At 43.8% G+C, this 26,489-nt stretch overlaps 2 protein-coding genes across 3 annotated transcripts in view; both read right to left on the bottom strand.

The window, feature by feature from the left end:
- ZSWIM8 (zinc finger SWIM-type containing 8) overlaps positions 1–8,129 on the bottom strand; it is a 391,013-nt gene extending 382,884 nt beyond the window's left edge. Inside the window, exons 1-2 of the mRNA XM_078776669.1 lie at positions 8,047–8,129; positions 6,798–6,842 (exon numbers count right to left, since the gene is read on the bottom strand). Coding sequence (XP_078632795.1) covers positions 6,798–6,842; positions 8,047–8,116 — 115 coding nt within the window. The 5' untranslated portion in view covers positions 8,117–8,129. The remainder of the gene's footprint in view (positions 1–6,797; positions 6,843–8,046) is intronic.
- The window catches only part of LOC137425449 (neurotrypsin-like), a 105,037-nt gene that overhangs the window by 13,754 nt on the left and 64,794 nt on the right, over positions 1–26,489 (bottom strand). The window contains exons 9-10 of one of the 2 annotated variants that reach the window (XM_068113908.2): positions 19,839–20,113; positions 10,332–10,618 (exon numbers count right to left, since the gene is read on the bottom strand). In XM_068113908.2, the coding sequence (XP_067970009.2) occupies positions 10,332–10,618; positions 19,839–20,113 (562 nt within the window). Of the gene's footprint in view, positions 1–9,047; positions 10,619–19,838; positions 20,114–26,489 lie in introns of those variants that run through there. The other variant, XM_068113907.2, reaches the window with a different exon arrangement.

Here is a 26,489-nt window from a genome sequence, read left to right as displayed (position 1 = left end):
GTTCCAGCCCGCCAAAAACCACACCAATTTTTTTTTAAATATACAGTATATATAAAAATATCTCGCGCTTTATATTTCACCTGTATGCAGCATACAAGTTGGCAGGATGGCCTGGACTGGAGGTACGCACACTTGACTCTAAAGTCTAAACTGTCCAGCCTGGGTTTGAATCCCGACCCAGCTATAACCTGTCATGGGTGAATCACAGGCAGGGTGATTCATCAATGTGTGTACCGCTAAACTGGGCGCCCCGTTTGCGTCCCATTAGTTGTTGGATGTTAAGGATCTCACCGTGTTTTCCACAAAGAGAAGGCGAGCTATCGCCGGCACTCTGAACAAGTTGTGGCCTGGCATGCTCTTCTCCTCTGCCGTTATATACGTCCTCCTCGGCACCTCGCTCATGTTTTTCGACGATTGCGTGTTTTATATCCAAGCACAAGTTTTATATAAAACACGACGATTGCGTGTTTTATATCCACAAGTTGTGGCCTGGCATGCTCTTCTCCTCTGCCGTTATATACGTCCTCCTCGACACCTCGCTCATGTTTTTCGACGATGGCGTGTTTTATATCCAAGCACATCATCCTCTTCTTCTTCTCAGTACCGTGTTTTCCACAAAGAGAAGGCGAGCTATCGCCGGCATTCTGAACAAGTTGTGGCCTGGCATGCTCTTCTCCTCTGCCGTTATATACGTCCTCCTCGGCACCTCGCTCATGTTTTTCGACGATTGCGTGTTTTATATCCAAGCACAAGTTTTATATAAAACACGACGATTGCGTGTTTTATATCCACAAGTTGTGGCCTGGCATGCTCTTCTCCTCTGCCGTTATATACGTCCTCCTCGGCACCTCGCTCATGTTTTTCGACGATTGCGTGTTTTATATCCAAGCACAAGTTTTATATAAAACACGACGATTGCGTGTTTTATATCCACAAGTTGTGGCCTGGCATGCTCTTCTCCTCTGCCGTTATATACGTCCTCCTCGACACCTCGCTCATGTTTTTCGACGATTGCGTGTTTTATATCCAAGCACATCATCCTCTTCTTCTTCTCAGCACTGCACTTGCCACTCACTTTCTTAGGCCCCATGGTTAAAACTAAGAAATTTTCCGAAATAACCAAAATGCGAAAACAAAAATGCAGCGCTATACGACAGAGATACGTACTGTACTTGCACGGCAAGATAACCACGTGACCAGAACCCACCTGGCGGCGTAAACTCGAAATAACCAAAATGCGAAAACAAAAATGCAGCGCTATACGACAGAGATACGTACTGTACTTGCACGGCAAGATAACCACGTGACCAGAACCCACCTGGCGGCGTAAACTCGAAATAACCAAAATGCGAAAACAAAAATGCAGCGCTATACGACAGAGATACTGTACGTGCACGGCAAGATAACCACGTGACCGGGTGGCGAAAGCTCGTAACTCGGATCTCGGCTCGCATCTCAAAGCAATAAACCGCCCGAGCGACGGCTCGTATCTCGAAAAACTCGTAAGTTGGGGCACTCGTAAGTCAAGGTTCCACTGTATATATATATATATATATATATATATATATATATATATATATATATATATATATATATATATATATATATATATATATATATATATATATATATATATATATATATATAGTCATGTGAAAAAGTAAGTACACCCCATGTAAAGTATTGACTTTTTCAACATATTTCAACATACAGCTATTTGATCTTCATTTCAACAATATTGACAGACCTCAAGCTTCATTCAAACAACCACAAGTAGGCGTTTCTTATAACTGTCTACCAGTCTCTGACATCGACTGGGAGAGATTTTTGCCCACTCCTCCATGCAGAATTCTTTCAGCTGTGCGATGTTTGAGGGGTTTCTTGCATGCACAGCTCGTTTCAAATCCCCCCACAACATCTCGATGGGATTTAGATCCGGGCTTTGACTTGGCCATTCCAGAACCCTCCATTTCTTTCTTTTCAGCCATTCCTTGGTGGATTTACTGGTATGTTTAGGGTCATTGTCATGTTGCAAGGTCCACTTCGGTTGAGCTTCAACTTTCCGACAGATGGCCTCACATTATCCTCAAGCACCCTCTGGTACAATGAAGAATTCAGAGTGGATTCTATGATGGTGAGCTGCCCAGGCACTGATGCAGCAAAGCTGCCCCAAACCATAATATTTCCACCACCATGCTTTACAGTTGGTATCCGGTTCTTGTGGTCAAATGCTGTCTTTGGTTTTTGCCAAACATGTCTTCTGGTTCTGTGGCCAAATAGCTCTACCTTTGACTCATCTGTCCAGAGCACATTGTTCCAGAAGTGCTGGTCTTTGCTTCGGTGTTCATTGGCAAACATTAGTCTTGCCCTGATGTTCTTTCTGGACAGCAAAGGTTTCCCCCTGGCACACCTCCCATGTAGATCAAATTTGTGCAGCCTCGTTCTAATGGTAGACTCGTGCATTTTGACATCAACAATGGCAAGAGCTACCTGTAGGTCCTGTGATGACATTCTGGGGTTCTTCGAGACTTCTTTCAGCATCTTGCGGTCTGCTCTCGGGCTGAACGTGCTGGGGCGGCCTGGCCTGAACAAGCTGGCAGTTGTTTGAAATCTTCTCCACTTGTAGATGATCTTCCGGACAGTCGAATGATTGATTTCAAATTGTTTGGAGATCTTTTTAAATCCCTTCCCAGACTCGTAGGCATCTATAACTTTCTTTCTGAAGGCCTCAGAGAGCTCTTTTGATCTAGGCATGGTGACGCCACGCACTTCAACAATAAAGAGCAAAACAAACTAAATGTCTGAGGTTTAAATAAGACAGGTTCCTCCAAGATCCTCTCTAACGATGTTCTCATCATTTGCACCTGATCTGGTGCACCTGATTCTAATTTTAGGTATTTGAAGTAGTGATAAATGTAAGGTTGTACTTATGTAGTGATAAATGTAGGGGTGTACTTACTTTTTCCACATGCGAAATTTTCATTTATGTTTATTTAAATTATACAATGGACTACAAAATGTAAATATTTCATGATATTTGTTATATTATATCACCTTTATCTGTCAATATTGTTGAAATGAAGATCAAATAGCTGTATGTTGAAATATGTTGAAAAAGTCAAAACTTTACATGGGGTGCACTTACTTTTTCACGTGACTGTGTATAAACAGAAATCGGGCGCTACTTTTGACTCACCCTGTATATTTATTTATTTATTTATATATATATATATATATAATTAGGGTGGGCTTCAAAAAATCAAAATGCCGATTTTCTCCGGGACATGGTCTATTTTTGTTCCTTTTGGTGTCAAAGGAAACCACACCAAATTTGAATGGAATCCAATAATATTTTGGGGTGCCACATCAGTGATGAATTTTCCCCCATGCAAAAATAGGAATTCCCATTTTTTGGGTTGTATATACACAAAATAAATACATAACTATATATATACATTAAATATAATATTAAAAATAAATATATAGTAAATATACATTAAATAATAATAATATATATTATATTATACATTTTTTTACAATTATACGATAGACAATTATACAAATATAGACAAATATAATACATTAAATAATATATTAAAAATAAATATAATATATTAAAATTTAAATATAATAAATAAATATATAGTTATACAATATATATACATTATAATTAAATATACATTAAATTTATACATAAAATATACATTAAATAATAAATATACATAAATACACATTATACATTATATATACTAGGGCATGCCCGTACTATATATAAGCTAGGACGTGCCCGTACGTGGGTGCCCGTTCCTTGCCAAAAAAAAAAAAAAAAAAAAATTTGTGTAGGGGTGTGTGTGTGTAAACATCCTAGGGCGTGCCCGTACGTGGGTGCAAAAAAACATGCGTGCAAACAACAACAACAAAAAAAAAACTTTGAAACCACGTGGCAGTAACGACCACAGAACCCCCCCCCTCTATTTACATGAATGGTTTGGTCCATTCGCAACGACCACAGAACCCCCCCCTCTATTTACATGAAATGGTTTGGTCCAAAGCGAACGGCTTGCGGTGTTTGGTAAAGAAATCGCCATAGCTCGGTAACTACTTGTCCGATTAATTTCAAACCTTGAAAAGGCACATCCTCGGGTCCCCAGCAATATACCTGGCAAGTTTCAAGTATATCGGACCGGTAGTTGTCGAGAAACAGCGGTCACAGACAAACATACACACATACAAACACACATACAAACACACATACAAACACACATACACACATACACACAGAGATTAATGAAATTATAGATAGATAGTTATATACAATATATTATACATACAGTTTTGAGACTTCCTATGATCACTATCTGGGCAATTTTCATGCATGTTTTGTACAGGTTCCCGGGGTCAGGGGTACGCTTTTTTAGTGTGTAATATGTAGGCCTAACTTATTGACTGTGGCTCTTTTGTAGAGAGTGACCCTGTGGAGTAAGAATTAACAGGATTTTACCCACATTCTTGCGTATTTTGCAGATATGGCATGTGCTAGTACCAGTGTTTCATTGAAAACTCGGGCTCAGGATAATGTGTATCTCATTGGGTCCACTTCTGGAGATGCCATCAAAGGTGCCAAGCTCCCGACTGTGCATCAATCTCTTGTCCTGTTTTTCCATCACCTGAAGAAGGAGAATCGCACTGCCCGGGAGAGTGCAACCCTCACCATTGAAGAGGTTGTGAAGTTCTGGGAAAAAGCTCACCTACCTACAACGACGAAGCAGCACTGCATCCATCGTTTGGAGAGGCTATATGAAGAATGGAGGAGCCTCCAAAAAGGTGCAAAGCGGGGTGGTGCGACCCAAGAGAAAAAGGAAGCATCCTTCAAGGCCTCCTTGGAGAAGACGTTTGATCTTAGGCATGCAGATTCGGAGGCCATAATCACCAACCCCGAGGACAGGAAGTTTCTTCACGATCAATTCTCAGAGAGGAAGGCTTCAATGGGATCTGTAGACACTGTGTTGGAAGCAAAAACGAAGCGAAAGAAAGAAAGGGAAGAAAAGGAGAAGACTAAGGCAGAGAAGGAAAATAAGAGACAGGAAATGGTCATGAAGGGTGCTACTGCTATGGAAGTCACAGACTCAGACTCTGACTCTGAGACCACGGCACAGGCTGGTTCTTCATCATCTGATGGTGGGATATCTCGTCCCAAGAAAAGAAGGCCTATCAACATTGTCACTCCTGAAGTCGCAGTTTGAACAAATCAATCAGAAGATGGCTCAGGCAGCCTTGAAGGCACTTGGCCACCACACGTGGTACATGAGCCCAGTACTTGTGGCATTTGCATTCTTTGACACCAGAATTGACAAAGAAAGCAAGATCAATATGATTGAAGCATTGAAAAATGACGGTGAAAACCCCTCTCCAAAGAGACCAGCTATCAAACGAGGAACCGCCCTGTCAATCGCTGGCCTCATAACAAAACACACCAAGCATTTCTTCAGCATCCTAGGGACCCCCAACTGATTGGATGGATAAGGATCCTGGTTCATGGGAGCAAGAAACCAGCTTTCAGGAAGCAAAGAAAGCCGCCAGTGGCTTAGTCGTGGTGAACGACAGGGCAGAAAGGGGTGTCGCATTGATACAAGACTACAATAAGCTCCTTACAAAGGATGAAGAGCAAAAGCAAGCTCTGCTCCAAGTTGTTGCTGCTCACAGGAAGATGTACCCCGATGCCAAGAAGGCAACAGTGGTGAAACAGGCCCAGAAATAGGAGTTACATTTCTCATTATATTTGGGTTTTTTTATATTATGTGATATGGTGTCTCTTCATTTTATGAACTGAACATTTGGATTGTTATCATTGAATTTGAGTTTTCATAGCAATATAGTGCTATTTGTGCAGCTATTGTAACTTGTGTTTGCTAGAATACAAAGAAAGTGAGTGGAGGGTGGATTTTCATAAAACAAACTCCTGGTTTTGCTTTCGATCCATATATAGAAAAGTTTTGTAGACACCTTTAGTTTGAAGGCTGATGTGGCACCCCTAAATAAAATCAGATTGCTTTCATATTTGGTGTCTTTTCATTTTGGAGCAAAAGGAACAACATAAAGCCATGTCCCAGTAAAAAATTTTTTTTAATTATTTTGAGCACCACCCTAATATATATATATATATATATATATATATATATATATATATATATATATATATATATATATATATATATATATATACTGTATATATACTGTATATATATATATATATTTATATATATATTTATATATATATATATATATATATATATAATCGAGCTTGTTCATTCTCTGTGCTCTACTTCCGTTCCCCTTGCCTATTCTTCCTCCATGTGTCCCTTTGTTGTGTCATTCCACCATTCTATAGTTGTATCCCCCCCACTCCCTTTCCATTATGTTATTTCTGTTCTGGTATGTTCTGTTCCATGTTCCAGCTCTTCCATGAGCATCAATTTAAAGTACAAAAAAGTCCTTTTATTGTCTACCTTTTTCCCTTCCCTAACCCTGAACATAAACAGTGGATAGGTTTAAATTTGAGTTACATATGTACCTCGAAGCAGTGGGGATAGAGGGATACATGGACATTGGCAGGAATGGTTAGTAGCTGAGGGATGAATAGATGATTAGCCCCTGCACGTGAAGTGAAAAGCGGGGTTAAGTAATTAGTTAATTCCTGTCTGTCCACCCGACCATCTGTCCGTCCATCCAAAAACGTCAGTTTATGATCGAGGATCAAAATTTCATCTTATATTTTGAACATGAATCAGAAAACGAACCTGTTGTTTTCCAGTACTTTGGCTTTGCATTCGTCCTGATCGCATCTGCGCACACAGCAGCGAGGTGTTTTTTTACTCTGTCTGCCTGTCTGGCAATCAAACAAAATTGAAAATTATTCCAAATAGAAACACACTGTTTTTAGGGACGTCACAAAGAACACAAACAACAGGCAAAGATATCTAATGTAACGTATTAAATAAGGTGGTGTTAAAGCCACTGTGTCAATGCCGGTAAACTTTTGGAATTAATTTTTTTATATGACCTTTACAATTTATTTCAATTTAATTATATACTTGAACACTGTAAAACACAAATCACCTGCTTATCGCTTCCAAAACCCTTCTGATTAGCAATACATGGACCTGTTATATAAGGTGGTGTTTAAGACTGCATCAACAGTGTTAAATCTCTGGAATCATTGTTTTAAAATCCTTAATCCGGCAAAATCCTCCGGCCCTTAAAATCATTATTTTATTTTGAATTATATGCTTCAACACTGTGTGGGGTAAGGTGTACTCTCGAGTTACCTCTGCCACAAAAGGTGGATGGAGGTTATGTTTTCACCCCTGTCTGTTTGTCTGTCTATCTGTGAACAGGATATCTCAAAAGGTTGTGGACAGATTCAGACGAAATTTGGTGGAGAGGTTGGGTATGTGACATGAACGAAATGATTAGATTTTGCTGAAGATCCGGATCCGTATGCGAGAATTTTTAAGTGATTTTTCACCATTGAGAGATCGGGAAAAACCAATATATAGCAGGATATCACAAAAAGTTGTGGACGGATTCGGACAAAACCTGGTGAACTGCTTGGGTGTGTGACAAGAACAAATCAATTCGATTTTGGCGAAGATCTGAATGCAACAAATGTTTTATTACCTCGGCCACCAAAGGTGGATGGAGGTTATGTTTTCACCCCTGTCTGTTTGTCTGTGAACAAAATTTCTCAAAAAGTTGTGGACGGATTCGGATAAAATTTGGCAGAGATGCAGCTTATGTGACGAGGACGAAGTTATTAGATTTTGTTGAAGATCCGGATTCGGATCCGGCTACCAGAATTTTAAAAGTGATTCTTCACCGTTGAGTGATAGGGCCAAAAACTATAGATAGCAGGATATCTCAAAAAGGTATGGATGGATTTGGATGAAACTTGTTGGACATATGTGTGTGACAAGGAAGAATAGCTTCAATTTTGGTGAAGATCCGGATCCAGATCCGGCTAGTATAATTTTTTAAGTGATTCTTCACCTTTAAGTGATATGGCCAACCAGGCGGAGGTATGCTCTCGACTGAGTGCCGTTCTTGTTGTACATGTCATGATGGTGATATCTGTGAAAGGGTCTCGTCGAAAGGTGAATGCCCCCCACCCCCCCAAAAAAGATACAAAACAGTGTCAAATAGTATTAATAAAAATAAGAGACATTTTGTATGATATTGTGTGTGTGTGTGTGTGTGTGTGTGTGTGTGTGTGTGTGTGTGTGTGTGTGTGTGTGTGTGTGTGTGTGTGTGTGTGTGTGTGTGTGTGTGTTAAACACCCTGGTGGTGGTGTCTGTATTTTCCCCACTGTTCTCATCTCCACTTTACACCCCTCCTCCCAGTGAGTGAATTTAAGTTGATATACTGTTAGAATTGTAAGAATTGTATTTTTGTGTAACCTCCTCCTCTTCGCTTCCTTACCTCCATTTCCCCCCCCCCCCTCCCCCCCATCTTCCAAAGCACAGAAAGTAATATTATATATGAGTTTAGTGAATAAAAGTAAATGTGTATTTATTAATTTGGTCATGGTTGAAGGTTCATCCTCCCAGGTTCTTTATCTTCCATTTAAATTCCTATTAGTTGGTAAATCCAGTCGAATGTCACTGATAACACATTGAGTTATGAAAATGAGGAATTTTCTCAAAATACCCTTCATGTGTTACAAATTGTTCCATCATCAACGATTTGGTGGAAGTTATCCATGTACTGTATTCTCAGCTAATGTATGACTGCTGAAGCTTTAATCTCAAGTCTGAAACGCATGTCCGAGATTGCTGTTTAAATGCAGGCTTGCATATTTGTGCTTCGTGGCAAATTTCCATAAGACCCCTCCGTTTTGGGGATAATTTCCATGATATTCCATACTTCTGGTTCGGATTTCTACTTCTTCTGGTTCGCTATTTTTCGAGCAATATTTTTCCTAATCAATGCAGCTGACCACAGAGTTACCAACAATAAAACAAAATTGCTACTCAGCTTTCAAGTCTCTGAGATGGAGATGAGCAAAAAATATATTCAAACTTGACAACAAAACCAACATTAAGCGACATTTTCGAAAGTATTCCCGTGGCCTGCAGTTATAACAATGGAGTTGACACAGCGTTATTTCCCTCCAGGATATATCGCATTATAAACTTGTCAAAAATACAGCCTAACATTTACGTTTTTTCAAAACTCAAAAATGTATTAAAAGTTCGCGTGGCAATAGCAACTCAACAGACCCAACATGCGCTGTGCACATTCAATCACATGTGCTACATCAAATTTCCCTCCCAGTTTGCTCCTGTGAAGATGCACGCCATCGTAATGCAATCGACACCAAAATACCTGTCCAGGTAATAAAAAAAAGAAATCCAGCTCGATGCCTCATTCAATTTCACAGCACATCCACGAGTTCAATTTTTACACGTCGTTACCCGATTCATTTTTCACACTACATCACCTAATTCAATTTCAAAACCACATCATTCAATTCGAGTTCATAACACGTCATCTCACCGAATTTTACACTTCTCACCTCTCTGGTTTTCCTCCATGTTCACCTTATTACATTTCAGACTATTATCTCCAATTTGAACTTCTGACTCACCTTTTTCCTTCTCGAATCTATTTCACGTCACATAATACAATTTTAACTTGGAAGTTTCACACCACTCTCTGATTCATCCAATCCTAATTTGACCTCACATATTTGTAACCTCAATTAAATGGAATCTCATATCAGAACAACCAAATTGATTCAGGTCTTCATTCAACTCCCAATTTTCATGTCCAGCCATAAAAGGCCTTTACAGTCGGCTGACACCACGTATTACCCCAACCAGTCAGCTGACACCATGTATTACCCCAACCAGTCAGCTGACACCACGTATTACCCCAACCAGTCGGCTGACACCACGTATTACCCCAACCAGTCAGTTGACACCACGTATTACCCCAACCAGTCGGCTGACACCACGTATTACCCCAACCAGTCAGCTGACACCACGTATTACCCCAACCAGTCGGCTGACACCAGGTATTACCCCAACCAGTCGGCTGACACCACGTATTACCCCAACCAGTCAGCTGACACCACGTATTACCCCAACCAATCGGCTGACACCACGTATTACCCCAACCAGTCAGCTGACACCACGTATTACCCCAACCAGTCAGCTGACACCACGTATTACCCCAACCAGTCAGCTGACACCACGTATTACCCCAACCAGTCAGCTGACACCACGTATTACCCCAACCAGTCAGTTGACACACAACAATCACTGCATACCCACCACCCTGCGAATCCAGCCCAAATACGAAGCGACACGTGTGTATACGCCTGGAGAACTGGAATCTCCACAGCCATGACCCCAAGCGGTTACTCCTTGAACGACCCAACGTCCGTCTTGCCGTGGACAAACCAGAGGTCCTCCACTGTCTCCGCTGCATGTGTCCACCCCGGTGCTGCCCCCAGCACACACCATGCGTCTTGTAAAGCGGCTTCCATAGCGACGGCGGCACACCGAGCTACGGCGCAGAAGCAACGAGGCCTGTTGAAGGGTTCGGGGGTAGGACTTCCCTAGGACGGAGAGATAGAGGGAGGAGAAAAGGTGAAAGCAGGTTGACAAGCTGCTCTCAACAAGCCTATCATCATCCTTTTGTGTGGCACATTTGGTCGAGCTATTTAGACATTATTTGTTTATATGCAACACAAGACACACTCAACACACTGATGCAATGCCCTCTGCTGGTTAGGCCAGAAATTTGGAATTTGGCCATGGTGTTAGCGATAGCTCGCCTATTCTTCGCAAAGGACACCTTGGGATCTAAACCGTCCACAACGAATGCTCGCAGACAAGACACCCGTTGAAGGTGCATCTGAGAGACACAATAATGCTTGCAATAGAGATGAGAGTGGGACAGAAAGCTGTTGCTGAGAAAGGTGGGGCAAAATTCATACCCACTCCTCCCCCAATAAGTTCCTGGGCCTGGGTTATATGTTGAGTATCTTGCACATCTGCACTAGAGGGCTTTGCGACTGAGGATTTTGTGGGCAGGAGACTTGCACACACACTGACGGATGCTTTCCTTTAGCAAAAAATAGAAACAAAAACATGGCACAATGAATGCTCTTGTGACCCTGGAACCAAACAATATTTAAATGTGTGTGTATGTGCTTTTGTGTGTATGTGTATATATACATTATATATATATATATATATAAAACACAGTTTGTGTGTGTGTAATGTTACCGATAGACTCCGAAACGGAGAGGCTCACGTGCTTGATATTTGGCATAGACATGGCCATTGAGCCTGGGACGAACATGGCTGAGACCATATTTGACGAGATCCATATTTTTTATTCATATTTACCTCAGCGCATTTCAGCGAAGTACCCGCTAATCTCAGCCAGTGCGAGCAGCTCGCTTATTCGCTCAGAGCAATCACGTGATGTTCCATCCCGTCACACGTCACACGTTTGCACGTAATTCAGGGCGAAAAGCCATTGCGTTTTTTCACCTTTATGCGACCGTGTTTTGTGTCGATTTTGTGCGATATGAATTAAATTTTAATTCATATTTCGTGTTTACGAATTCGAATGCGAAGGATTTCCCCTTTCGATTTCGAATACGAATCGAATACGAGCTTGAGTCGAGAGGGCGAATGTACGGGTCTCCCCTCCCCCACCCGGCAATGCCGGGTACTTCTGCTAGGATCACGTGATGTTCCAACTTTGCCGCCATAATCTCACAGTTATGCGTTCGCACGTAATTCAGTTTTTTCACATTTCAGCGAGGAACATTGCCATTCACACCACATAGGTTTTTTTTCACTTTCATCTGATATTTGTGATTTATTTCAAACAAACTGTATTTCCCATCTACACGGCCATGTATTCCTATTAACGTTATGTAAAGTACATAAATTGTGTGGATTACATCATTTCTGGATGTGATCAATTGCCAGTAACCATCTATATCCCTCCCCTCCCCTTCCCTCCTCCCCCTCCCTCCCCTCCCCCTCCCCCTACCCTTCCCCCTCCACCCTACCCTCTCCCCTTCCCCCCTCCCCCTCCACCATGCCCCTCCCTTTCCCCCCTACCCCTTCCTTTCTGCCCTACCCCTTCCCCATCCCCCTCCCCCCCCTTTCCCCCATGCTCCTCCCTTTCCCCCCTACCCCTTCCTTTCTGTCCTACCCCTTCCCCACCCCCCCTCCCCTCCCACTCCCCCTCCCCTCCCACTCCCCCACCGCCCTCCCCCTCCCCCTCCTCCCTCCCATCCTCCCACTCCTCTCCCCCTCCCCCCACCCTCCCACTCCTCTCCCCCTCCCCACCTCCCTCTCCCCCACCCTCCCACTCCTCTCCCCCTCCCATCCCTCCCCCTCCTCCCCCCCTCCCATCCCTCCCCCTCCTCCCCTCCCCCCTCCCTCCCACTCCCCCTCCCTTTCCCCCTCCCCTTGCCCCTCCCCTCTCCCCTTCCCCCCTCCCCTTTCCCCTCCTCTCCCCCTCCCCTCCCCCTCCCTTTCCCCCATGCCCCTCCCTTTCCCCCCTACCCCTTCCTTTCTGCCCTACCCCTTCCCCATCCCCCTCCCCCCATGCTCCTCCCTTTCCCCCCTAACCCTTCCTTTCTGTCCTACCCCTTCCCCACCCCCCTCCCCCTCCTCCCTCCCCCCACCCTCCAATCCCTCCCCTCCCACCTCCCCTCACCTCTCCCCTCCCCCCTCTCCTCCCCTCTCCTCCCCTCCCCCCGTTCCCCTCCCCCTCCCCCTACCCTTCCCACTCCCTCCACCCTACCCTCTCCCCTTCCCCACTCCCCTTTCCCCTCCTCTCCCCTCCCTTTCCCCCATGCCCCTCCCTTTCCCCCCTACCCCTTCCTTTCTACCCCTTCCCCATCCCCCTCCCCTTTCCGCCATGCTCCTCCCTTTCCCCCCTACCCCTTCCTTTCTGCCCTCCCCTCCCCCCTCCCCCCTCCCTCTCCCCTCCCGCCTGTTCCCCTCCCCTCCCCTTCCCCCTTCCCTCCCCTCCCCCGCCCGACAATGCTGGGTACTTCTGCTAGTATATATATATATATATATATATATATATATATATATATATATATATATATATATACACACACACACACAGTTGTGGCCAAAAATATTAGCACCAGTGCACGTTTTTCAGATAATGCACCATTACTTCCAGAAAATTGTTGAAATAAAAAAATATTTTGATATCCACAAATGTATTTCTTTGGTTTGCAGTGGAACAAAAGAAAAAAGCTTTAAGAAATTTCTCATTCCACACATAGCTCATTCCACAAAGAAATCCTAAAATGGCCCGGACAATATTATTGGCACCTTTTAGAAGTTGATATAAATAATTAGATTTCAAGCAGGTGGATGCGCCTTTACTTTGGAATTGAACTCACCTGTGTTGAGTTGCAGGTGCCTGCAATATAAAATTCACTCATCCAACCAGTTTGAAAAGAGAAAAGGAGTCATTCTGCTGTTGTGTGTCACTGTGTGTACCGCAATGAGCATGGAGAAAAGAAATAAAACCAGAGAATTGTCTGAGGAGGTCAGACACAATATTGTAGCCGAGCATGTACAATCTCAAGGCTACAAGTCCATCTCCAGAGACCTTGATGTTCCTGTGTCCACTGTTCGCAATGTTATCAGGAAGTTTCAGACCCATGGCACCGTAGCCAACCTCCCTGGATGGGTCCGCAAGAAAAAACTTGATTCAAGATTGCAGCGAAGTATTGTTTGAATGGTGGAGAAAGTACGTCGGTCAACTGCCAAACAGATTCAAGCTGACTTTCAGCAACAAGGTACGACAATTTCAACTTGCACCATCCGTTGCCAACTCAATGAAAGGGGGTTCTTTGGTAGGAGACCCAGAAGGACCCCACTGCTGAGAGACAGACCCAAAACACACCTGAAAAAGCGAAAATCCTTCTGGGATAATGTCCTATGGACAGATGAGACCAAATTAGAGCTTGTTTGTAAAGCATATCATCTCTATGTTTACACAAAACAAAATGAAGCTTTCAACGAAAAGAACACCTTCCCTACAGTCAAACATGGAGGAGGTTCAGTGATATTTTGGGGTTGTTGTATTGCCTCTGGCACTGGGTGCCTTGAATGTGTGCATGGCATCATGAAATCAGGAGATTACCAAGGTATTTTGGAGCGCAATGTTCAACCCAGTGTCAGAAAGTTGGGTCTCCGTCAAAGGTCATGGGTCTTGCAGCAGGACAATGACCCCAAACACACTTCAAAAAGCACCCAGGAATGGTTTGAGACAAAACGCTTGAATGTTCTGAAGTGGCCAGCAATGAGATCAGATCTAAATCCCATTGAACACCTGTGGAGAGATCTGAAAACAGCAGTTTGGAGAAGGCACCCTTCAAATCTGGGAGAACTGGAGCAGTTTGCACAAGAAGAATGCGCCAAACTGCCAGTACAGAGGTGTAGGAAGCTCATTCATGGCTATAGGAAGCGCTTGACTGCAGTTATTTTGTCCAAAGGCTGTGATACCAAATATTAAGTCTAGGGTGTTAATAATTTTGTCAATGCCATTTCTTTTTATTCTCTGATTTAAAAGGACATATTAAGTTCTGAATCAAAAACAAACATTCTGTAATATTCACAGTGAAATAAAGAATTGTGGAGACCAAATACTTGTGTCTATTTCAACTTATTTTTCGATAAAATTGTGAGTTATATGAAAAAATTGCAAGGGTGCCAATATTTTTGGCCACAACTATATATATATATATATATATATATATATATATATATATATATATATATATATATATATATATAATATATATGTATGCATGCATGCATGCATGCATGCATACATACATACGTACATATATAGTCGCGTCCCGGGGGTTAAGACCCCTGGGTGACGGATAACCGAAACGTGCTTTGACTCCGAGGCGTATGCCCGAACTTGGCAGGATTATTTCTGGCACGCGTGGGGCAGGGACCGAAGTCTTACTTAGGATGGACAGCCGACATGGGGTTGTATTCCTCGATCCACAAACAAAGAAACAAGACAAGATAAACAGGATAAAATTCAACAATAAACGATTTAATGAAGATAAATGCAAATAAACATGAACGGTGATGTAAAAAACGAAATCCTAAATGAGGGACCCTCCACTCTGACACAAAATACAGACATGGGAAAAGATAATGAAAATAAAATGGTGTTTATAGTGCCGCCACTTAGTGTTGTTGTTCAAGCGAGGCCGTTGAATGAAGTAGGCAGCACGAAGTGGCCCGAAGCTGCGTGCAGGAAAGATGGCGCGAAGCTCCTCTCTGTCACCACAAACGTGAAGGGATTTCGTGTGGCCGGTCCTTTCCCGCTCGTCTCCTTCCGACCGACGCGCCAAGAGTTCCGCATACCGCTGCCTCATTTCTCCTCCTCATGATTGCAAAAGTTCCACCAAAGCTTCGGAACGCCTCCACAGGCACACACGAGGCCAAAACCACAACAGTTTGCTTGCGTGACCGAGGCAAGACTATTAGCAAGGGTGAGACGTCTTCCTCTTCCTCCTCCCTCCACTATACAAAGCTTCACGAATGGACACGGCTTAAGATGCAGCCGTTTGCCAGCGCGACCAAGACAAAAAGAGGAAGATTGATGCGACCGCCCACAACCAAACTCAGGACAAGAGAGAGAGCGGCAAACACGACCGTCCGCTATTAATCCCAGGATCAGAAAGAGTCCAAGATGGTGAGAGGGCATATTTTTCCTTCAGCTCTCGAAGTTCCACCGCTGACATCACACTCTGTCCAATCACCGACATCCCATTACATCAGTCCATTGCCATGACCAATCATCATCTTCAGGGTGGGGCTTCACGACTTTGCTTGACGCCCAATGACGAAGGTCGAGGCATGGCCTCCCCATCATGAGTCGTCGGGGGGCGGAGTATAATCTCTGTTCGGGAATGTTCGGATGACGTTGGGGTTTACTTGCCGATTGGCAAATGCTGTTTCTGTCGGCCCTGGCGGCGCTGTGAGCAAATGAGTCCATTACTTCGCTGTTGTTGTTTAGCGGGCTTTTAATTGAAATAAAGATGGAGGGAAGATCACAGGGGGCAAGTTACACATTGGGGAATTAATCTTTCAGCCCTAGAATTAATTAGCACAAAGCCATACCCCTTATGGCGACATGCAAATGCTCTTACCCGGACAGACGACCGACTTACTACATCAAGATTCTTCACGGCATACAGAGCATTCTAAACCTACACGATTCTAACTTTCCTAAGGTATTCCATGCCTACCCCCACAAACGTAACAATATATATATACCTATACATACATAACAGTCACCATAGATCACAATACCCTCCCCCTCCCATAATCCCTCCCTCCCATCACCACACCCAGCCCCTCTGCCCCCCCCCCTCCCCCAATGATATGATTAGCAGTAAATATAAAGATTTTAAAAGTTGATTTAAAACTTGGCCTGTGAATTCACAAGCACCAGATATGATCCTCCCATCGCTGTTAAGAAGCACCCAAACGAGATACGGTGTTTCCCTCAGGCAAGTCTGCCTGGTACATCTGGCTCTCACATAAATAAAGCTTGCACTAGCTTTGTGTATCAAGATGTCCTTTCTTGAAGAGTTGGTATCCATTACTTTGTGGGTAATGCTGCACTGCATCGTCTTTCCAATTATGGACATCCATTAAATAAATAACCAAGCCTGCCATGTTCACAGGAGGCACCTCCACAAGGTACAAAGTCCACTCATTGGCAACGATCGTCAAGGTTTGGGTGGCATGTGCCCATCCCCAGTTAATCAGGCCTTGCACTGGTCTATACAGTCAGGAATCTGCAGTATGGGCAGTTGCAAGATCTCCGTACTCTCGGTGAGGTGAGAAAGTTCTCCAACTATTTAATTGTGCAGAGGCACTTCCCTTTTCTCCCTGGTACTTTTCCAAGTATTTTTGAATTATTTTTGAAGTTTTCTGAGCCATTTGAGTGAACAATCCTTATCTTGCAAGCATGATGTAATTTATCGTGCCCTGATGGCTGCTGTTGCTAGAAGTGTAAACACATGTGCACAAAGCATTCTGAGGCGGATAGCATCATTTTGATGGGAGGTTCGCAGTTCAATTCCAACCCTGGCAGAGTAAAACCAAGGGCTTTAAGAATGGTACGTGCTGCTTCCAATTGCTTGAGGCTCATGACATTGATTGGGAGGAAAAAAGTTATCTTTAATTACCCCCACTGAGTGCAGAGAGAAGAGAAATATCATAAAGATGGTATTTCTGATAACAAGAGTGCCCCTGAAGTTACTTCACTTGCTAAAGTCAAGTCTGTTGCTGTGTTTTTCTGAAGTCATCTGGTATTGTCTCATATATTTGTTTGTGCTTATACATGTGTTTTCGGCATTCGGGCATGAAAGTGTGTGTGTGTGTGTGTGTGTGTGTGTGTGTGTGTGTGTGTGTGTGTGTGTGTGTGTGTGTGTGTGTGTGTGTTTTATGTTATAGCTCCTCCATGAGTCTGAGGCCCTGTTAAAAAAAAATTTTTTAAACTGCTATTCTGGCTATGAGGGCAAAATGGAACATTTTGAGACATGTACAGGAAGCCTCTGACACAAAATTAACACATTTCGTGGGCTTTCACATGTAATGTCTCACTTTGGAATACCGTATACAGTGATTATCTGTCTGGTTGGTACAATAACCTCTCTGTATTATAGTGTATGTAAATGCCTTGGAATACATGAATGACATCTTCAGATTCATTTTGCAAAATTAAACATTTTACACCAATATAATATATTCCAGAAAAGGACGAAGAAAGGGCATGTCTTTATTATATTCCCTCTCCTCTTGTAAGAGATTACCTTTGGCAATGTAAATGAAAACGAGCAATCGGAGATTGCAGACCCTCAGCAGGACTTGTTTTCTGTGTTTTTTATAGTACATTCTTTACAGACGTGCTCACATTCTCATTGTACAAACGTTATCAATGTACTCACATTCTTGTTGTACATCTTATCGGAAAAAAAAAAAATATATATATCAGTGCAGTGTCTGTCCTGTCCTGTGTTGTGTTGTCTTGTCACTGAACTACTCCCTCAAACTTTTGTGAAATCGTACCAAACTTCTGGTATGCACATATCTCTCCCGTCGGTATGTCCTAAGGGTATTTATTTGGAAAAAAAATTCCAATTTTTGATTTATTTTTGGAATTTTTTTGGGGAAATTTTTTTTTTCAACTTCAATTGTTTATAAAATGTGATATCACGTATATTACAAATACATGTGTCAAAATAATTGTTTGAATTATGATTGGTTTAAACCATGACAAAACAGCAACTCAGGTACAGTCATTTATCTACATATCTACATATCTGGGCAGTGTCTGTGTTGTCACTGAACTACTCCCTCAAACTTTTGTTTCCGTGGTTGTGAAGTGTTTTTAATAACGTGGTGGTGGTTTTGAATCACGTGGGGGTGAGGTATTTTAATTATGTGGTGGTGAGGTATTTTAATTATGTGGTGGTGAGGTATTTTAATTATGTGGTGGTGAGGTGTTTTTAAATGACATGGTGGTGAGGTGTTTTTAAATCACGTGATGGTGAGGTATTTAGAATTACGTGGTGGTGCGGCGTTTTTAAATCACGTGATGGTGAGGTATTTAGAATTACGTGGTGGTGAGGTGTTTTGAATTACGTGGTGGTGCGGCGTTTTGAATTACGTGGTGGTGAGGTGTTTTGAATTACATGGTGGTGAGGTGTAATCGTCCCAAACTTCCAGTCTGCACCTACCCCTCCCCTATGTGTGTGCTGAGGGGTTCTTTATTGAAAAAAAAAAACATTCAACCTAAATCTTCAACCTAAATTGCCTATAAAAATGTAATATCACAAACACAGCAAATACATTTGTGCAAAATAATTGTTTGTATTATGATTGGTGTAAATCATGACAACACATCAACTCAGGTACATTCATTATCTTCAGCTAAAATAAGCCTGTTCCTCAGTAACGACGCTTGGTGAGGCGAGCGCAGCGAGCATATATATATAAAGCTGGGTTCATGTCTGTGGGTGCGTCATGAGCCCCGCCCATTCTACAGTCCACGCCCTCCCTCCTCTCCCCCACCCCACACGTCCCAAGTACCACCCATTAGCCAAGTGACACCAGCGGGCCAGAAGTCGCCGCCATTTTTTTCGCTCCACAGAGCTCTTTGACTTCGTTGGCCTTTGGCATACATTTGAAGACCGAGGAATGTGTCTTCTATCATGAAAATAAAAGTACCGTTTTGAGGAAACAAAGGTACATTTTGGTTGCAACTCATACAGAGGAAACAATTAAGCATGTTTGGGAATTAAAGGAAACATGAGTCACCCGTCATCCTGATTCCCTGCTCACTCACTCCCCCCACCCATCCCCCACCTCCTCCTCCTGCTGCTCTCCCCTGCCCCTTCCTCTCAATATTCCCATCAGCGAAGCGACCATGTGTTGTCTGGCAACACTGGGTACCTTTGCTAGTACTATATATAGAGGTACTCTGTTGAAAAAGATAACGTGTAATACTGGCGACCACCAAGGTGGCATTTGTAGCCGACATTAGCACATTATGTGCAGACAAACAAACAGACAAACTCCTCTGGAGAAGGTAGTAATCGTTTAATACACTTAGAGTTCATTAATAGTTTGGCGGTGACTGAGCAAGAAGAAAATGAGAGATTACAGGTATGGTGGAAGATTAATTTTGGTAATCAAGAAAATGAGGGAGATAACAAACGACAACAGAAACGTTTACCGTACCTGTAATTCCCCAGCCAGTGACGTGACAGTTTTGTGTTCCGCGCCGCGGCTCTCTGCGATTCGTTGGAAGGCAAGCCGGAAGCACGAGAGAAGACAGTCTGGTACATGGCTCAGCCAACTGCACCAATGCTATGTCATGTGCATTGTGATGCATCTTGTATTTGGGTTGTAGAACCACTTGCTGCAGATGCACGTCCATTTCTGACTCCTCTCGTTCCAACGTGTGATGGTCCCCAAGCCGCAGCACATATCGTTTGAGTTCTGTCACTCCATAACTGGTCACCAGGGCAAGGGTCATGCTATGAAATGTACAACCTAAAAAAACAACTGAACTGTTGCATAGGAAGATTTAGTTCATCACAGGTTTCAGTTACACGTGGCCTCTCAAACAAAAGAAAACGGTAAGTACAGTATAAGCAATTTTCTTTCTTCCTAAAGACCTAAATCATTGATCCAGGAGCAAAAAATATTATTTCTCATCAACAACAAACATCAAAGTTATGTTGAAATTTACGATTTTCTTTTGGTCCCATCTCCGCGTGGGGAAGCATTTAAACTTGTTCATTTGCTAGTGATCCTGGAGAGGGAGAGTGTAATAATATGAGCAAGTTGATAATTATATGGGTTTCAGAATTTAAATATGGATCTAACGTCCAATCGCTGTGACTGAATTTCTGAGCCTGAAAAGTATCAGAGAGTGTTGTGGCGTTCTCGACGTCGGGATTGCCCAGAGACAAAATGGCCGCCCCATTCACATAGCCAAATACAAAAGTGGTACAGTATCTCACTTAACCAACTCATCCACCAAGTTTTGTCAAAACGTGTCCACAACATTTTGAGATATGATGCTATATGTTGTTTTCAGCCCCATCTCTTAATGGTGAGGAATCCCTTTTTGTCCCCCGTCGCACCGCGGAGCGAAAGGGGGACTATGGTTTTCCCCTCCGTCCGTGTGTGTGTCCGTCCGTCCGTGCGTGCGGACGTGCATGCGTAAGCGAAGGACCGAATTCTAATTTGGTGTGTGGGTGTATCTAGGCATAAGGAAGAACCCTATTGAAAATTAGGTCGCCACGTCAAAATCAAAGATGGCCGCCACTATATATATATATATATATGTCTGAACCTTGTGAGCGAAATATCTTGAAAAATAAACGAACTACTAACTTCTAATCTGGTGTGTGGGTGTATCTACGCATAAGGAAGAGCGCTATTGAAAATTGGGTCGCCACGTCAACATCCAAGATGGCCGCCTTGCGTCTGCCACTTTGTCAACTCACATCACTTCACCGATGGGGGACCGAGGCGTAACGCTTGTTTTTTTTCTTTCTTTTTTTTGTATACAAGGTCGAGGCTCGCGTAAGAGCTAATATTGATCACAAAAAGACCAACTGACACATAAAACCGAAAACATTATGATAAAGGGAGTGGGAGACAAGATGGAGAGCAGAGACATCGGGAGATCTGTGGGAGGGAGAGGGCTTGGGGGAGGAAGGCATGGGAAGTGGAGGGGGGGGGTGGGAGAAGTATAAAACGCATGGACACTGCGAGAACTTCCAAGAAAGAAAGAAGTTGGGATTTCTTTTAAAAAGTGGATTTGGGGTGAATTAACAGGGGTAGAAAAGATCAAAGTTTTGGATGGGGGAGGATAAGAGATGGTGGTGAACAGCTGTTTTAAAGACCTGGAGGGAGGAGTGGGATTGAAGAGAGTGAGGGAGTTTGTTCCAGAGGTGGGAGAAAAGAGGAATGAAGTAGTGAAGGTGAGCAGAGCGTCTTGATTTTGGCAGTTTAACCATAAGAGGGTTGGTGGCAGATCTTGTGTGACCTGTAGGAATATTTGGGGGACAGAGCACAGATAGAGCTGGGGGAGCAAGGCCGGAGAGGAGTCGGTAGAAGACAGAAAGACCACCAACCTGCCTGCGGTGAGTGAGTGAAAGACCCTCGGAGTTAGCTTCATTGCGGGGAGTTAATTTTTTAAAACTCTTGTGTCCTAATCAGGATCTTCACCAAAATCGAATCAATTCTTCCATGTCATGCACCTAACCTGTCCACCAAGTATCGTACGAAACCATCCACAACTTTTTGAGATATCCTGCTCACAGACAGACATAGGCGACAACATAACCCCCGTCCACATTCGGTGGCGGAGGTAAAAATGGTACTTGCTGCTTCCTTGCTTGACACTCCAGGATAGAGCACGGGCAAACAACCGTAAGTTGGAAATATTAGGGCAGGCTTTGATGGGCTGAATGGTCTCCTCCTGCGTTGAACCTGACATCGCCCAATCTTAGAGAATATTGCGATTGTGTGAGCTTGATAAGTGTGTTCTACATTTGTATATTTCATCCTGTAACCTGTAACTGAGTTACAGTGTTTTGTCACCACTTATTTAATTCGTGCACGTGATGTACAGTACGTATGTCTATAAAACACAGAATGGTTCATTCCATGATATTCGGGAAATGTGGGAAACCTTCATCATGTGGGAATTAATCAAATAGGCAGGAGCTTTGCAAAATCAGTGTGTGATGAATGCTTCACTTGTCTATTATTACCCTGCGCTCGCGAAGCGAAAAGCGGGGTTTTGCATTCAGTTGCGTACGTACGTGTGCCTGCATTTTAAAAAATCATTTTCTCGGCAACCGTTGGTCCCATTGACATGACATTTTCACCAGAGGAGCACCTCCTCCTGAAGAATATTTTAATGATTATTATGACGTCATAGGTCACGTGGTACAGGCGCCATCTTGGAAAAACTTCGCACCTCTATCTCTGAAACCACTCCATGGAAAAAAATTGAGACCTGGCTCATCATTGTCAACTACACCCCATGGGGAATAAGATATGTTAATGATGATGTCATCGGTGCCTTCGTTATGACGTCATAATTCGACAAGTACAGCACTTATCCGATCATTATTTTAAAAATTTCAGCAACTATTGGTTTGATGGACACTAAATTTTCACCATCGGAACTCCTCCTCCTTTCGAATATTTTAATGATAATCATGACGTCATATGTCATGTAGTACAGGCGCCATCTTGGAAAAACCAAAAAATGTTGCACCTCTATATCTCCAAAACCGCTGCATGGAAAAATTTAAACATGGCTCATTGTAAATAACTCCATATGGGGAATCGGTGTTGTTAACGATGACGTCATTGGTGCCATAATTATGACGTCATAATTTGACAAGGACAACGCTTAGTCTAATCAGTTTGAAATGTATTGAGTGTGATCTATGCAACAATTATATTAGAGAATATAAATTTATGATGTCATCGATCACGTGGTCTGGCAGCCATATTGGATCAAAGAAAAAAAATGTTCAAAAACAGAAGAGTTGGCTCACAACAAGTTGACTGCGCAGGGTAAGTATTCTATGAATACCATCTAGTTAAGTCAGTGGTGGATCTTATGGGTCTTGAGTTTGAACCCCTGTCGTGGCGTTTAAATAACACCAGGTGAGTTGACTCGGTCTGCCATCCTTCCGAGGTCGGCAAAATGAGTACCAGCTTACTGGTAACAGGGGCACTGCATCAGCGGCACAACCGCCCTTCTGGGAAATGCTGCAAGCAGCAGTCACAGGCTGCATACGAAACAACGTAAGACGATATGTGAGAAACTTTATCATTTTCTGGTGATTCCTTCCCTAATAAGAATTGCATCTCATCGATTGAGTGTCAAGCATTAAACAAAAATGTGAAATGTGTTTAACTACAACAAACAACAACATGCATTTTAAGGCCATTTTCCCTGCTAGAGCGGGGGTTAGCCTTGCGGTCCCCATGACAATCTTCTCCATTTTGCCCTATTTTCTGCATCTCCCCTTGTTAACCCCCTTGCCTGCATTTCTTCTTCGACCATCTTTAGCCAAGTCTTTCTCGGTCTTCCCCGTCCTCTACTTCCTTCTACATTCATTTCCATCACTCTTCTCAACCAGTCACTTTTATCCCAACTCTCTCTTCCTCATATGTGGTGACTTCAACTGTCATCATGCCAGCTGGTTGGGTGTGGGTTCCTCTCTCACCAGTCATGGCACCTCAGCAAAGGACTTCTGTGACTCACTGGGATTGACACAATCTGTCAATTTCCCGACCCGGATCTCAGCCAATGGAGTATCTTCTCTTCTCGACTTGGTTATGACAAACTTCCCTGCTAATGTCTGCTGCTCTTCTTCTGCTCCAATCGGTTCTTCTGATCATGTGCTTGTCAAAGTGGACATCTCTCTGGCCATTCACAGAGAGCCTCGTCAGCGTCGACGAGTCTGGCATTTCACTCAGGCCGACTGGGACGGTCTTCAAGCAGCCATCAATCGTCTGGAATGGTCTCCCATCTCCACTGCCTCTGACATCAATTCTTCCTGGGAATTCTTCCAAAGCAAACTGCTCTCTCTCATGCACAGATTTATCCCAACTCGTCTTCAGTTGTCTCACCCTTCCTCCCGTCCATGGTACACTGAATCTTGTGGTGAGGCAGTTGCCCTGAAACAACTTGCCTTTGCCTCTTGGAAGGCTAATCCAACTGAAGGCAATCTCAGTTCCTTCCACCAAGCTCGGAACAAGTGTGTCTACCCTCAGGAGTGCCAGGAAGCACTATCTCTCCACACTGAAGAATGAACTCTCAAACCTGTCTCCTTCCTCCAAATCCTGGTGGCGTCTGGTCAAATCCGTTTCTGGTGTTTGTTCCCCCTCCATCCCCTCCATTACCTCAAATGGCCACACAGTTGACATCGCACGTGACAAAGCCGAATGCCTCAACTCTGTGTTTGCCTCCAAATCTTTAGCCCCAAACCCATCTCTCTCTGTTCCCACCTTTCCCAGTCGAACCCAACTGCTCCTGGACTCTGCGTCCTTCTCTCCTGACAAGGTGGAGGAGTTTTTGTCTAACCTCGACTCTGATTCTGCAACTGGACCAGACGGCATCAGCCCACGGGTCCTAAAATCCTGCTCTGCCGCTCATCAGCATCCTGGACATCAGCAAACATTACCGCTTTACACAAAAAAGGTGCAAAAACAGATCCTTGCAACTACAGACCAATCAGCCTGCTCCCAATTATCAGCAAAGTCATGGAATCCATCATTGCCTCGGATATGAAATCTTTCCTCTTCTCCAATGGCTTGATCTCTGATCATCAATTTGGTTTCAGACCAGGTCACTCTACTCTGGACATGCTGCTTCTGCTGTCTCAACAATGGATGGAGGTCCTCAATGCCAAACAGGAAATCAGAGCTGTCTCCCTTGACATATCACGTGCCTTCGATACGGTCTGGCACCCAGCTCTGCTCACCAAACTCTCCTCCTATGGTATCCATGGAAATCTCCATGCATGGCTTGCGGACTTCCTCTCTGGTCGTAGTCAACGTGTGGCCCTGAATGGATTTCTCTCATCTCCCCTTCCTGTTCAGGCTGGAGTTCCCCAAGGCAGTGTTCTGGGCCCTGTGCTTTTTGTGGTCTTTATCAATGATCTCTCCGACTCTCTGAAAAATCCTCTCTATCTCTTTGCTGATGACTCCACTCTCTGCAGCTCCATTCCTCTTCCCTCAGATCGGCAGTCTGCAGCCTCCTCACTCTCTGAAGAGTTGGACAAAATCACAGACTGGTCAAACAAGTGGAACATGTCTTTCAATCTTGACAAATCTCACACTCTTACTATGTCTCTCCGAAAAGATCGACTGGACAACCCTCCCATCTACTTTCTCAACAATCCTCTCCAAGAAGTTCTGTCGCTCAAGCTTTTGGGTCTCACTATCTGCCATGATCTTTCTTGGGAAAACCACATTTCTAAGCTGGCCTCCAAAGCCAGTCGCCGACTGGGCATCCTCCGTCGTGCGAAGTCCTTCCTCGGCACACCTGAGCTCCTCACCACATACAAGGCTTTCATCCGCAGCTCAATGGAATACTGTTCTCCCCTATGGGCCGGTGCTCCTGCCTCACACCTAGCTCGGCTTCACGCTGTTGAAACCAAAGCTTTCAGAATTATTGGAATCTCCCGCGATGAAGCTATCTCTGAGGGCCTTTCACTCACTCACCGCAGGCAGGTAGGTGGTCTTTCTGTCTTCTTCCGACTCCTCTCCGGCCTTGCACCCCCAGCTCTCTCTGTGCTCTGTCCCCCAAATATTCCTACAGGTCGCACAAGATCTGCCAGCAACCCTCTGATGGTTAAAGTGCCGAAATCTCGGCTGTATGCTCACCTTCACTCTTTCATTCCTCTTTTCTCCCGCCTCTGGAACAAACTCCCTCACTCCCTTCAATCCCACTCCTCCCTCCAGGTCTTTAAAACAGCTGTTCACCACCATCTCTTATCTTCCCTCATCCAAAACCTTGATCTTTTCTACCCCCGCTAATTCACCCCAGATCCACCTTGTTTGAAATTCCAACTTCTTTCCTGGAAGTCCTGGCAGTGTCCATATGTTTTATACCTCTCCCACCCCCCCCCTTCCCATGCCCACCCCTTACCATGCCCCCCCCCCAAAGCCCTCTCCCTCTCACAGATCTCTCGATGTCTCCATGTCTCTCGGTCCCTGCTCTCAAATGTTGTGTTTGTGTCCTTCCCCCTCTCTCCCCATCTTGTCTACCGCTCCAGATGTTATATGTTTTATGTGTCGGTTTGTCTTTCTGTGTGATTAATGTTCGCTCTTTCACGAGCCTCG

Source organism: Myxine glutinosa, chromosome 4 (assembly GCF_964187855.1).
Source record: "Myxine glutinosa chromosome 4, kmMyxGlut1.1, whole genome shotgun sequence".
Taxonomy (NCBI): domain Eukaryota; kingdom Metazoa; phylum Chordata; class Myxini; order Myxiniformes; family Myxinidae; genus Myxine; species Myxine glutinosa.
This window is presented reverse-complemented; position numbering and strand designations above follow the sequence as displayed.